This window comes from Dermochelys coriacea, chromosome 9 (assembly GCF_009764565.3).
Source record: "Dermochelys coriacea isolate rDerCor1 chromosome 9, rDerCor1.pri.v4, whole genome shotgun sequence".
Taxonomy (NCBI): domain Eukaryota; kingdom Metazoa; phylum Chordata; order Testudines; family Dermochelyidae; genus Dermochelys; species Dermochelys coriacea.
Window position 1 is genome coordinate 7,512,340 of NC_050076.1, and position 14,514 is coordinate 7,526,853.

General features: G+C 63.4%; 1 protein-coding gene across 1 annotated transcript in view; it reads right to left on the reverse strand.

The window, feature by feature from the left end:
* Positions 1-14,514, reverse strand: part of SLC12A9 (solute carrier family 12 member 9) — a 46,559-nt gene that overhangs the window by 17,545 nt on the left and 14,500 nt on the right. The window contains exons 7-9 of the mRNA XM_038417592.2: positions 11,597-11,754; positions 7,129-7,211; positions 2,112-2,236 (exon numbers count right to left, since the gene is read on the reverse strand). Of these exons, the coding sequence (XP_038273520.1) occupies positions 2,112-2,236; positions 7,129-7,211; positions 11,597-11,754 (366 nt within the window). The remainder of the gene's footprint in view (positions 1-2,111; positions 2,237-7,128; positions 7,212-11,596; positions 11,755-14,514) is intronic.

Consider the following 14,514-nt stretch of genomic DNA (forward strand, 5'->3'; position numbering starts at 1 on the left):
AGATGCTGCTCCCCACGGCCAGGCCCCTCACCTGGGTCCCCATGGCACAGCAGGCTCCTCCTTAGTATCTCCTGCAAATGCCCCTCCATTGCCCTAGCACCCCAGGTGCTCCTCCTGCAATGGCAATGCAAGGAACCATAGTGTAGACAGGCTGCTAGCGCCATTGCCAATGGGCCATGGGCAGCGCAAGACAGGGAGAGCAGAGTTCTCAGCAAGCACCAGGCCACGTGGGCTGTGCCGCACCGAGGATGAGTAAGACAGGATCAGCCTGACGCGCGGAGCCCTGCCCACACTCCACACCAGGGTGCCTTAGAAGTGCCAGCTCCCAGCCCCAGGTCCCCTGCAGGCAGGGGTGCCATAGCCTGAGCCATGCCAACCACAGGAACCCTGGCTTCTGGAGGGCTGTGCCACTCCCAGCCATTAACTTCAGCACGTGACCCCCGGGCCCTGGCGCAAAAACCGGACAGAGACAGGGCCGTTTTCACTAGACTCTTCCTAATTCAAGTGCCATTTTCCCCAGGCCTATGAAACCTGTGGCATCCACCCCTTAGGTGCAGCGCCCGCTCTTCCCCTCCAGCAGCCGGGTCTGGTAGTTAGCACCTGGAGAACCCCACCACAGTCAGGATCCCATTATGCCAGGCGCTGCACGTGCCCATCGAGAGAGAGTCCCTGCCCCACATGCTCCCAGCCTGGACGCAGGCACCAGCCAACGGGGGCAGGGAGGGGAATGTCAGGAGGGAGAGGCAGCGCAGGCTAGTGGTTAAGACGTTTCCTGAGGCTTACCAGAGCTGGGTTCTGCCCTGACCTGTGATAGGACATCCCCCTCCCTGGGCCCACTTTGGGTCTCCTAGACTCTAACCATGGGGTCCTCATCTCAGCCTCTAGCCCCTCCCCCCGCAGAAGGGGACCCACCCCTGTTGCACGGGTGACCCTGAGCGATGGAGTGGCTGGACCACGGGGAATGGAGCCAGAGGCCAGGACTCCGTCTGGGTCTTCACCACCCAGCCACCTTCCTCCTCCTGAGCAGGCCCCGCTGCCCCCCGGCAGCGCCCTGTCTTTGCTGGGGGGCAGGGCAGCGGCCGGCCGTGCTGTTCCAGGAAGGAGGATGGGCTCTCCCCCGGTTTAATTACCGCTAATGGAAGGCGTGCTCCAGCCCTGCCTGGCGCGCTGCCCCAGGAGCGCAGCAGGATGCGAGCCATAAATTTCCCACCAATCGCCCAGGCGCGCTCGGGGCTTGTGTTTCCATTGGGCGGCTGGTTTTTCCCCTGACTAAAAATGGTATTTGCTCAAGGGCAAAAGCTTTTTAACCAGGCTCATAAATGCTTATTACCCAGCGCCGTGCTCAGCTTGATGGGATTAGAGGGGGGTGGGATTGATCACGTGCACCCCCCCCGACACCACGAGATCACACCGTGCTGGGGGGAGGGGGGGCTCACATTGATCGGTTCGCGCCCAGCTGGGGGGGAGGTTCATCAGTGAGAAGCAGGGGGAATTTCCTCTGATACCTCGGTGCAGGCTAAGATCCCTGCTCTGGGGAGGGCTGACCAAGCCAGGAGAGCATCTCTGCCCCCCAGTCCCAGGGAGGTAGGGCAGGGGGGAGACAGCATGACCCGCACAACCCCTGCATCCATGTTGCTCGCTGGCCAAGCTCCCACCCCCGTCTGTCAAGCACGGGGCACCCAAGAGGCTGGACTTAGGTGGCAGCGGCTGCCAATGCGAGGCTAGGGGGACCTAAGCCCCGTCCAGTCCATCCCTCCACTCCACCTGCCTCCTCCACGCACACAGCCCGGGGAAGGGTGGTGGGGTGAGGGAGCAGACGGGGGGGCTGGCAGATTCCAACCCAGTGCTGGCTGGCGAGGAAAGGCCTGCCCCTCCCTCCCTGGTGGGTTTGGCGGGCATGGGGGTACCTAATTACCAGTCCAGCCTGGCCTCCCACTACCTGGGGGCACTAGTGGCATTGCAAGTCAGGGGTTACCAGGCAGGACACGGCACGGCACGGCGGTGCGAGTGTGTCACAGTGGCTAGTGCCAGCAGCTCCTGGACACCCCACTAGCAGACAGTCTTGTTGCCACAGCCTCTTCCCCCCCCGCCCCCCACCTCGGTCTGGGTACCTGAAGTTGGGGGCTGATGCCCACTCGAGGGCCAGGCAGGCCAGGTCGATGGTGGCGTAGACCAGCAGGAAGAAGATGGTCACAATGGCGGCGATGGTATTCAGCTTCCCGGAGAACAGCACCAGCTGGGGGAGACAAGAGTGTCAGGCGCCCCCTTGGCTGGCACAGCCCTGGGCTGAGCTACAGGGGCACCTGGGGCCGGGCGAACAGAGCCCACACACCTTAGAGGGCTGGAGGCTATTCTGACTGGTGCATGCAGCAGCATGGCAGGAGGCAGCGTTGGGCAACCCCAAGGGCACTGCCAGCTCTGACCTGCCCCACTGGCTCTGGCAGTGCTGAGCCAGACACTGGGCCCCCATGGCCCTCTGAGGGAAGCTAGGATGCCAGGTCCCCTGCCATGGGCTCCCTTGGCATCTCCGGCCAGGGCGCCCTCCCTTCCTCCCGCGCCCACCTGTGCTGCATGGAGAGACTGGCACCGTGTTCACCCTGCTCCCAACACCAGGCACGGCACCCCACCATGCCCCCCACTTTGGCCCTTCCCGTTCACCTCTCACAGGGAGCCCCAGGAGTGAAATCCAGCCCCTCCACTCTGGGGTCACCGCAGAGCCACCCCCCTGAGAGAAGGAGCAGCATAGGGTGGGAGCCAGATCTGCTCTCAGTGGTCTCCCTTCCAAGCCACAGGCTGCTACGGGGAGCCGAGCTGCGAAGCAGCAGAGGCAGGGAGCCAGCGTCCAGCCCATCGGGCTGCTCCCAGTGCCCTTCCTGGGGGAAGTGGGTCCAGAGAGCCACTGAACAGCTGAAATCTTCCTGCCGGGAGGGGAACAGTGCCAGGGCCGCACCCCAGCCTGAGGCGCTGGCATGAGACAGGGCAGGCACAGCGTGGCCGGGCTTGGGGGGGAATAATGGCCCCATCCAGCCTGATGTATTCGACAGCTAAACCCACCCAGCCATTACTGCTACGTCCATTATTGGGACAGCTGGCCTAGGCGCCCCGAGTCATGGCCACAGCCTCTCCCACGGGGGCAGGGCCAGCTGGCTCCAAATCAGCCCAGCCATGGCTGAAGGCCTGTCCCCGCATGGGCTGCATTGCTCTGGGGGTCCCAGTGGGCTGAGTCCAGCAGTGGAGCCAGCACCTGGGGAGTCCACGGGGCCATGGGTCACGGCCAACCCAGCATGTCAGCTGGGAAACGGCTTCTCAGACGTTTCCCGGCCACATGCGTCTGGCCGTCTGGGCCTGGATCTCGACTGTGTCCTGGGGGAAGAGCTGATCGGAGGCTGGGGTAGGGGCGCTCATTGAATCTGGCTCCTGCCCTGAGAACAACGGATGGGCCTGTCCCCAAGGCCCTGGGCATAGGAGGGAAGCAAGCAGCCTGGGAAAAGGTGGAGATGCGCCGGGGAGCATGTTGGCCACACTCAGCCCTGGGGTAAAGGGAGAACATGGAGGGGAGCATGCTAGCCACACTCAGCTCTGCGGTAAAGGGGGGACATGCAGGGGAGTGTGCAAGCCACACTCAGCTCTGCGGTAAAGCAGGGGATGTGCAGGGGAGCATCTGGACCACACTCAGCTCTGCGGTAAAGCAGGGGACATGCAGGGGAGCATCTGGACCACACCCAGCCCCGTGGTAAAGCGGGGGGCACCTCAGTTGGATGGGGGGAGCTAGATCTAAGCACTGAAGAGATGTGAATGGCAGCCCCATGATCCTGAGCCTGCTGGTGCCCGCACCCCCAGGGAGGGCCTGCTGCATTCTTGGGGAGCTGCACCTCAGCCACCCCCACCACAGTGCGGCTGGGAGCCACTCTGCCAGCAGTGCAGCCTGACCCGCAGCAACCACTCCACGTGGGGCGCTTTAGATTATTCAACCCATTTCAGCAATTGGGAATTTCAGCTCGTTGGGAGCTTAATAGCGCCGAGCCATGGTAATCGTGCCTGGCTGCTCTAATGGAGTCCCCCACCCCCCACCCTCGTTCGCCCAGCCGTTTGCCTTTGATTTATAATTCAGTTAGCTGCTCATCAAGGGAAAGGATCTGAGCTGAAAGGTAGCGAACCCCAGAGCCAGCAGGGCAGGGGGGCCAGGCGTGGGGTGGGGGGAAGGTAGCAGGGGGTGCAGGGAGAGGCTGCTATCAGGGAGCCCTCAACTAGTGCTGTTTGGGGGGGGCTGGGAGGGGCAGATGGGGGGTGGAATGGGAACCTGCAGAGGGCTGGGAGTAGGCCTGGAAATGGCTGTCTCAGGCAGGCTGCCAAGGGCCATTAGCTGCTAGGACATGGGGTGACTCCCTACGGCTGGTACGGTGCCCTGGCCCTGCCACTCCAGCCCTGACCCTCCCACACAGCTCTGCCCGTGCCCCTCACTCCCGACCGGCAGCCCCCCTGCTAGCCTAGCCTGGGCTCCCCACCCACCCCCCAGCTCGGCCCGGGCCCCTCAGTTCTGACCCACAGCCCCCTGGCACCCCAGCCCTGGGCTCCCCCAGCTCTGCTGCTGCCCCTCACTTCTGCCCCGCAGCTCCGGCTCGTCTGGATCTGGGCTCCCTCCACCCCCAGCTCTGCTGCTGGGGCTGGGCTCTGAGCTCACATCACCCTCTGCTGGCGGGAATCTGGGGTTCAGCTCCTGGCCTGGGAACCCTCTTGCTGGAGCCTATCAGGGTCTCCCCCACCTTGGGCCCCGAAGCTGGTGGGGATGGGTCTGCCTGGGGCCTGTCCAGGCCTAGCTCCCATGATTCCGGTGTCAGCGCCAAGGCGCCAGCTCAGGCAGGGGGTTGGCATTTCTCTCAACAGCCGTGAGGCCCTCACCCCCTGCCATGCGTCAGTGCCATGGGGCACGCTGTGCCCATCAGCCAAGGCAGCCGCCCGCCATTTTGGATCTGCAGTCTGGAGCTCACACGAGAGTCACCAGAGTGCCTCGGAGGCTGGAGAGACCCCCATTGCCTCTGGGCCCGAGCACCCCAGGGCAACCCAGCTGGGGCAGATGCCAGGCAGCCAGGTCCCTCTCCATGGCAGGAGCCAGCCCAGCACCAGCCCCTTGAGGCAATTTTCAGCTCCCCGCTGACTGGCCGGCACCAGCGCGGGTGGGCGCTCTCCCCTTTCCCGGGGCCAGGCCTGGCCCCTTGGCGAGACGCGGCCATTAGCTAATGGCAGGGGAGAGCGATTCCACCAGCACACCACGGGGCTTATGATTCAATTGACTCCAGAGAAAGAAAAACTCCTCTCAGGAGCAGCTGCCAACTGGAGCTGGCCAGGCGACGGGTCCCTCTCTCGCACCGGCTGGCGCTGCCCTGCCATTCAGCACTGGGCCCAGATGGCTGCTGCACTCAGGCCAGTGGCAAGCGTGTGGCCCGCTGGCATCTTCTGGTCTCCACCAGCTGCCCCTCGTCTTACACCGACACGGTCAGCTCCCCGGGGCAGGGGCCGTCTCTCGGTTCTGTGTTTGTGCGGCACAGGGGGCTGGGACCTGGAGTCTCAACAGGCTGCAGCTCTAGCTGGACGTTGGCAGCAATCTGCTTCTCTTCATGCCAACCAGGTGTGGTCCCAGAGCTCCGGACAAGCTGTCCACGTGGCCAGTGGCTGGGGGACCCTGAAGGTACAAAGGGCCAGATCCTCAAAGGTATTTAGGCTTCTAACTCCCATTGGCTTCAATAAGAGTTAGGCACCTCTGGGTTTGCGGCTCTGTGAGTCCCTGCTGTCCATTGCCCTGGTTCTCCTGTACTGGCATGGAGCTGGCACTGGGCTCCCCCCGACACCCCGTCACATGCCTGCTCTCTGCAGGTGGGCGCTGGGAGCCCAGGCCCCAGAAATGGATTGTTATCGCAGCCCCCTGCAATCAGGGCTGAGCTGGCAGAGGCCAGTGCGACATCTCATGCATGCGTGTGTCCATGTTCCCTGCCGGCTAATGGGGCAATTTTTTAGCATTACATATATTTGTCCAATTTGGCGGAGTGGAGACGAGCTTGCTCTTGAGACGTGAAGCCGGCGCTGCCTCCCCACTCCTGCAGCTTGGCTGATGGCAGGTTCCAGGCGCAACACAATGATCCATGTGGCGGCACAACGACACCGCCCCCACCCCCAATCCGCACGGGGACCCCTTTGCACATGGAATTAGAGCGATTGTTTCCTTCCCCTGGGAGGTCTCGGGGGGAGAGTTCACAGCTGCACACAGAACTGGAGAGTGAAACCCTGGGACCCCGGCTGCTGCTGAACAGCACCCCTAGAGACACCCCTACGTACAACCTTATGCCTGTGACATGCTGGGACTTGAGAACAGGGCCCACATGGTGCCTACCTGGCTGCCAAAGGGGCCAAGTGCCCCCTCCCAGTTCCTGTTGACTTCAGTGGGGGGCAGACTCCTTTGAAAATGAGTCCCCAAGTGCCCCACAGGGAGCCAAGCCAAGGGCCAGACTCACCCCGAAGGGCAGAAGTGGAAGCAGCCCAGCCAAGGGGTGTTACCAGGTGCCAATGCTGCATAGAGTGGCCGCTGGCACGCAGCAGTGAAAGGGTTAAGAGTGGGTCCGGGACCACCCCGGCCGCAGAGGGGTCTCTGTGCTGGGGATACTGGTCAGCCAGGAGGGAGCCCCAAGGCCCGGTTGGCCCACAGATCCAGGTGACTCCCCCTTCTGGACTGCCCAGGCCCTGGTGTCTCAGCCCCTCACTGCAGCAGCTCAGCAGGGCAGCGTTGTGCGCTCGCACCAAGCACTGACCTCCCCGTTTCACAGGCGGGAAACTGAGGCACAGTCTCCAAGGTCCCACAGGGAGTCTGTGGCAAGATCCCAGACCTCCTGCATCCCAGCCCAGAGCCTTAACAACAAGGCCAGCCAGACCCTTTAAATACACGCCTTGTGCCAAGTTCACTGCTGAGATCCCATGGCCCTTCTATGGGTCTGGGCCTGTGTCCCCACCCACCATGGACGTGCAGCACTACGGCTGCTGCTCTCCACCCCAGAGGTGGATGCATATTTGACTGCTGCTTGGGTCTAGCTTTGAGCTCCTCTGCGATGAGGTGCCAGGTGAAGAGCGCAGCCAACTCACCTGCACCACCACCCAGGAGAGGATCACGGCCACCCAAGGGTTCCCACCACGGGAGGTTTTCTTTGCTGGTGCCAGAGCTCTGCCTGCAGGGGGAAAGGAACCAGACGCTCTGTGTGAGAGAGGATTTCAAATGGGAGCAGAGACAGTGCCAGGAGCGGGGCAAGGATCAGTACCGGTTAGGGAAGGGCTGCAGAGGCCCCAGCCGGGACACTAGGCCAGCAAAGCCAGCAATCGCAGCCTGTCCAGCCCTCGCCTGCGTGCCCCTCGCCACAGGCATTGCCCCTCCCCGCTCCGGCCCATCACACACCCAGCGGCAGAACCAGCGGGTCCCAGCGTCCCTGGGGGAGAAGATCAGGGCCAACACAGGAACAAGGTTCAGTCCATGCCAGCCGCGAGGTCTGAAATACACAGCGCAGACTGGCATGGCCCCACCCCCAGCCAGCGGATCGGGGCCCTGCCGAAAGCTGGCTTGCTTCCCCAGGCAATATGGGGAACGCGGCAGCGAGGCCCAGGAACTGCCCCCGCCCCACAGCCCTACTCTGGCCCTGTTTCACAAACCAGCCTGGGAGCGCCTGCCAAGACAGGTCCCCGCAGGCTGGCTCTAGGGGCTGCTCGCACCAGGGGCTGCAACAGCACTGGCCTCGGTGGCCACTCTGCTCATCAATGGCCCTTCACCAAGACCCAGCCCGCCAGAGCTGCCCAGCCCCTGGGGGGGGTGGGAGACCAGCCACAGTATGACCGGGGGGGGGCAGAAAGTGGGGAGTCCTGTGCCAGCAAGCAGGGTACAGTGCCCCAGAGTGGCAGGAGTCAACACAGGAGCAGCACCTCCAATGGGCATTAACTCAGAGCCAGCACCATGGTACCCCTACGCCACTGGGGCTTTGGAGTCAGCACTGACTGAGAGGGGAAAGCGCCCCCTACTGAGCCCCCCTCTCCACACCCTGCAGCACCGCGCCCCCTACTGAGCCCCCCCTCCACACCCTGCAACACGGCGCCCCCTCCTGATCCCTCCTCTCCACTCCCTGCGGCATGGCGTCCCCTACCGAGCCCCACTCCCTGCAGCCCAGCACCCCCTAGAGCATTGGGGTCAGCACTGACTCAGAGGGGAGAGCGCCCCCTAATGAGCCCTGCCGCTCCCTGCAGCACGGCGCCCCCTGGCATCATGCTGGAGCTTTGGGAGTCAGCACTGACAGAGGGGACAGCACAGCATCCCCTGGGGCAGCACCCATTCAGAGGGGAATATTGAATCAGTAACGTGCCTGTGGGCCCTGGGAGCTGGCCCTGCCAGCGTAGCTGGGGAGCTCTGAGGAGCTCCAAGCCAACGGCCATTCAGCTGCAGGCCACACGCGCACCAACCCCCGTCCCTGGCAAGCGGGAGCGTGGCCTGGGCTCACGGCACGTTCAGCTGGTGATAGTTACCGGGTGGCTGATGCGCATTACCCAGGAGCAGAGAGCCGCCCAGCCGGGGGCAGTGGAGCAGAGACATGCCTTAGCACACAGGAAAACCACCTACAGACCGGAGTGTCGCAGGTGCCTTGCCAGGAGGGGAACGACCCGAAACACATGCCCTTCACTCCGGCCTGGGGTGCAAACTGCCACCGCGCCCCCTCCCCTGAACTAGCCCGGGAGAGACACCCCAGCCCCCACCCAGTGCTGAGCCGCTATGCAAATGGGTAAGTGGCTGCATGCATTAGCGAGCCGAGAGTGCAATATTTCATGCCGCCAATGGCAGCGAGAACATAAACTACCCGCCAGAGAGGCTTTCAGAGCTGCCTGGTTTAGTCCATTCCAGGGGGTTTAGTGATTGTCACAAATGTCCTTGGGAATCCTGGCTCCAACCCCAGCCCAACAAAATCTGCCGCAGGGCACCTAATGGACCCGCTCTCTCTGGTTACCGTCACGGCGCCTGGCAGAGCCAGCTCCCCATGAGCCAGCCCCTCCACCCCCCTTTGGGCTGCAAAGCTCGGGTCAGTGCCAACCAAGCCGGGCCTCTCCCAGACATCCCCACTGCTGGGCACTGGCTCAGGGAATGGCGCCAGCTGTTGACAGAGAAACAGAGGTACCCACTTTCACAGATGCACAGGGGATCAGAGACGGGCAGGCACTGGGGCTGTGCTCTGCCCCTGGGCCATGCTGAGCCCTGGGCTCCTGCCCACCATCCGCTGGGCCAAGGAGAACGCAGCCCGGGGCAGAAGGGTGCTGCTCTGCATGGCGGGAAAGGGGCATCGCTTGAGAATCAACGGCCCGACGGGAGCCAATTGGATCGAAGGAACCACATCAGCAACCCACTCACCTACGGTTTGAGTGGGGGGCTCCCAGTCAGCACATGGGGGTCCCACCCCCCAGGGAGTCACTAGCCCCTCTCCTGGGATGGAACTCTATGGACACATAGGCCTGAGCATCCCCCCCAAGCACAGCTACAGTCTCTCCCAGGGGAGAGGGCTCGGCATGGCTCTCCAGGGCATCTCGGGAGTGCTCTGTAGTGCAGGCCCTCAGCGATGACATGGGGTAACTCCATGCTCTGCATCTGAGCGTCTCCAGGGTGGGGCAGAGGTGTCCCAATACTGCACATGGGGAAACTGAGGCACCAAAGGCACCTTGGAGTTCTGTCTCCCACCCCCCCACGCTAATCACTGAGCCGTCCCCTATCCCACCCTGCAAGGCTGGGGTCTTTGAGTGCCACCGGGGCGCTGCCATTGGAAGGCGGTGGTGGGGGCAGGGAGCACCAAGGGATATTTATTCATTGGCTGGAGAAGTCCAAGTGGGCCGAGGAGCTAATGCAATCCAAGTGCCCATGCTCTTTCCTGGCAGAGCCTGGCGCTGCTGCAGCCTGGACTCCTGAGTCACTGGTGCCCCCCACAGGTCTGTACTTCATGTCTTCAGAACGCTGCACGGGCATGGCCATGCCAGCCCGGGGCTCCCCGGGACTGGCCAAGAAGCCAGCCAAGCACAAGCAACGGGCTGGCTGACCAAAGGTGGGCACGTGCCCCAGAGCCCCACTCCAGCGCTGTAGGCAAACCTGCCGGGGAAGGCTGCCAAGGAGTCAGGGGACTTGAAAGGACATGCGGACACCTGCACTTGGAGCCAGAGGGACTGTCAGCGAGCGTGGGGGGGGGCAGGGGGAGCCAGGGAGAGCAGCTGCAAGGGTCCGTATGACTGGAGCGGGGCTGAAGGGCAAGGCACTGGGATCCCCACCACCACTAGGGACAGTCCATTTTGGGGGTGGGGAAGAGCTCATTTGGGGTGGGGTTAGGGTGGTCAGGAGCCGAGGGATTTGGGTGGCTCTGTGCCCACTGCGTGAGAAGAACTGCTCCCCCAGCAGATGGCCAAGGGGGTGCCCTTGGAGCAGGGGGGCTGGCATGGCTGGTGCAGGGCCCCAGGCCAAGGGCACCACAGGGCAGACCCAGGGGGTTTGAGAGTGGCACCCTCCCAGCAGCGAGGGTGGGGTTGGACCAAGGAGGGACAGCCAGCCAGGGAAAGAGCCTTCCCTGAATAGACCACCAGACCCTACCCAGTGCTTGTGCCCTGCCCACTGCCCTGAGTGACAGGGCACTGTATGGACCGGGGGCGGAGCAGATGGAGGGGGCCAAGAAACCCAGTACGGCCCTCCCCTGCTCACACAGGACTGGAAGCTAGAATCTAAGCCACCTCCGTGTGTGGGTAGGTGTTTTCCCACTGCCCTCTGCTGGATGGAATCAGAACTGCTCACCCACATGTCAGAGGCCCCATACAGTTCCCAGCTTGTGGAGACTCCCCCGAAGAGGCTCCAAGTTCTCTCCCCGGCCACACCTTAGTGACGCTGTATCTGGCCCAGGCCCACGGGATGGCTGCACAGCGGATGGCGAGGGGGGTTCAGACCTGTTCCCCCAGGGAAAGCCCAGGCAGGGTAGCAGGGGGACGGCTCAGTGCCCCTTGTGTGGGCCTCAGTCCCTGCCTCTGGGGACAGGTCCACAGCATAAAAACCACCCACATTGGTGGCTCTCCCGGCTGCCTTTGTGGGGCGGGGCTGACCTGGAACGCCCCTTCCTTCTCCCATGGACTGTGCTGGCAGTGGGCTGGGTGGGGGGTTCCCCCTGCCCCCAGAGCGGGTACAGCTCTGGGGCACAGAGGCTGCAATGTCCAGGGCTGCCCCACCCCACTGAGACTGCAGCCAAATCAGCCCCATACAGCACTGGCCTGGGCGCTGCCTCGGAGAATGGGATGGCTTCAGTGCTCCTGTTAACCTGGGGGGATAAGTATCCCAAAGGGCCAGCCCCCTGTCGTTCTCAGCGGGATCCCCGCTGATCTAGGGGGCTGGGGGAGGGATATTTCCAGGGCCCGCCCCCTGTCATTCTGTGGAGTTGTGGGGAGATCCCCACTTATCTAGGGGGTTGGGGGAGGGGTATGCCCTGGGGCCGGCCCCCCCGTTGCTCTGAGGGGTTGGGGGGGATCCTCACTGACCCAGGGGCTCAGGAGGGGAAGCACTCACCAAAGATGTCATCCTTGGCCAGGGCGTAGAGGATGCGGGAGGCCCCTATCAGGTTGCTCATAGAGGCCGAGAGGGTGGACGAGTAGATGCCAATGATGACAAAGGGGGGCCAGATGTTGATGTCCCGCAGGAAGCCGTAGTCCTTCTGGAGCAGGGTCCTGTCGACGGGGCAAGAGGGGTGAGCCGGGGCACCTCGGCGAGAGCACAGGGGCACACGCCACCCCCACCGGCACCCCCACGTGCATGCCGCAGGCCAACCAGCCCCCCTTGCACACTTTGCCACGTGCACACCCGTATACATGCCAGCACACACCGACATGCCCTGCACACAATGCCCGGGTCACAATAAGCAATTAACCCACCCACCCCACACCGGGCCGTGCACAGGCAGGTGAAGAGTGGCTCCAACAGCTGGTCTGTGCCCCCCTCTGGCCAGGACATCTCAGGGAGTTGGTGGGGAAGAGATCTCCCCTGAACCCTCATACCAACTCTGCCTTTGTCCTTGGGCCCCCTTAGCAGCACCACAGCCCCAGGTCCTGGAGCCAACCCCCTCCCCCGCACCAGCTGCCCTGCCCAATGGGCAAGATGAGGACAGAGGCCATGGGAGTGGGGGAGCAAGTGTAGGGGCTGGATGTCCACTGTAGGGGGCGCCGTGTGCCTGGCAGGGCTGGCCCAGGGAAACAGGAAAAGCAGACGCCAGGAGGACCCAGGGGCAAGTTGGCCGTGGAGCTCGTTGGAGAAGCAATGATGCTAAGAGCAGCCATCAGTGCAGTGCCAGCAGCCCTGGGCAGACATAGCGTGACCTGGCACTGGCCTCCCCACCCAGCTCCAGCCTGACCTCGCTACACCCCCCTTCCCTGCAAGGCACTGCCCAGCTGCCTGGTGCCCGCACTCTGCCCACACTTCTTGGACCAGAGCCATGAGCAGAGCTGAAGGGGAAATCTGCCCCATCTCCCCCGCGGTGCCAGGCGCAGCCACCCCCCCAGAGAGGGGAACCGGAAAGCTCTGGCTGCAGGACAGACACACCTTGCTGCTCCACCACCCACGCGGTTTATTAGTGCAGGGTCTCTCACAAGCACTGTGTTTATTGTTTGTTAGTGTGGGTGCCATCATGAGCACCATGCAGGTGGGTGCAGAAGCATGGAGGGTCCCCAAGGGGACAAGGAGATGGGCACGAGGGGGGGCTCCCCAAAGGGCCAGGTTTGGGCACATGGAGGGGGTTCCTGATGGGCCGAGAGGCAGGCAAGGGGTTGTCCGTGACAGGCAAGGGGGCAGGTGCAGAAGGGTCCCCGACAGGCCAAGGGGGGTGGGGGCAGGAGCAGGAGCAGGGCGGGGGCCCTGACAGGCCTTGGGGACAGGCACAGGAGCGCTGGGGGTCAGAGCAGGGGAGTTCCCTGACGGGCCGAGGGAGCGGGCATGGGGGTGCCCTGACCGAGCCCCTGAACACTGCAGCCCTTGCAGAGCATGATTCCTTCAGCGGGGGCCCCAGCCGGCTCACTGGTAATTGTTCTCCCAGCCCATTACTGCGCCAGGGCCCAGCAGAGCCAATTGCTACCATCAGTCTCCCAGGAAGCAGCAGGTCGGGCCAGGGCCGATCGATAGCAAAGCAGTTACGGCCAGGCTGGCAGATGGCTCGCGCTGGGTTAATCAAACCATGCAGCCCCGAGGCAGCTGATTTCCAGGAGGACCTAAAACACCCCCCCTTCCCCCCTTGCCAGCACTGCAGTACGACCAGCTCTGTTGGGGCACGTCACTGGCCAGGTCATGTCCCGGAGCAATGATGGGGTGCACAAAAGACACCGACAAACCCAGCCTGGCATCAGGGCCACGGTCAGGGACACAGGGATGGGGAGCCTGGGGTCAGACTGGCACCAGGTGGCGTTTCCAGCCCAGGGTTTGTTTTGTAAAGGCAGCAGGGCGAGGAGCCTGGGCCACGCGAAGCGGCCTCCCCAGCATGGCATCTCACGCCCATCCCCGCGCGCAAAGCACAGCCACCGGCAGGCAGATCAGTGGTTCCAACACACAGCCCTGCCGGTGGGGCAGCCTGCTGGGCCCAGCTCCAGGCTCCCCAAGATGCTGCCCAAACGCTCTGCCAGAGCCAGGCTCTGCTATGGGAGAGAGACACGGGCAAGGGAACCTGGAGATTTTACTTTCTGCACATCAGGGTGTACCCCTGAGAGATGCAGCTGGACGGAGTGACCCCAGGGCTGGGCTAGCAGGGGGCTGCGGGTCAGAGCTGTGTGGGGGCTGGATGAAGCAAGACACCACGTGTGCCGTGCCTGGCTGAGGCGGGCGCCCTGTGATTTGCATCACACTGGTGGCTGGAGTCTCTAATACTCCCAGGGAAATCGCAGTGGGAAGGGACGTCCAGGTAACTCACCCATCACTTGCAGAGTCAGAAAACCAGAGTGGGAGAGACCTGGCTCCGCCAGGCCTCTGTGTCCACTCCTAGACGTGTGGATTTCAGGGCTACTCTCTCGGAGGCCCTGGGAACCCCTCCCCTGGGGGAGTATGGCCAGGCCAGCTTGCGTGCGAAGGGAATATCTTTTCTGAGGCAGTATCCGGGCTGGGGCATCAGCTCTGGGGCCCTGCAGTGCCTAGTTATGGCCCGTTTGCCCTCTGGATGCCCGCAGGGTAGCACTACTGCTGGAACATCCTGGGCCACGGGCCCCGCCGCAGCCAGCAGACACAGCCTCTTGGCAGATTCCCGCTGCTGGCACGAAGGGTGGGTTCTCAGAGCCACTCGGCAGCCAGAGCTGCCTGGCCATGAGCATTTCATTGTGGGTTGGAAGCCACAGGAGCCATCCATCAGCTGGAAGCCACCTACCCGGGGTTTACAAGACAGCGGCCCATAAAGCCCCACAGCAGCCAACTGGCCAAAATTCAGCGGGGAAGGAGCCGTTTGCGGAGGCTTTACA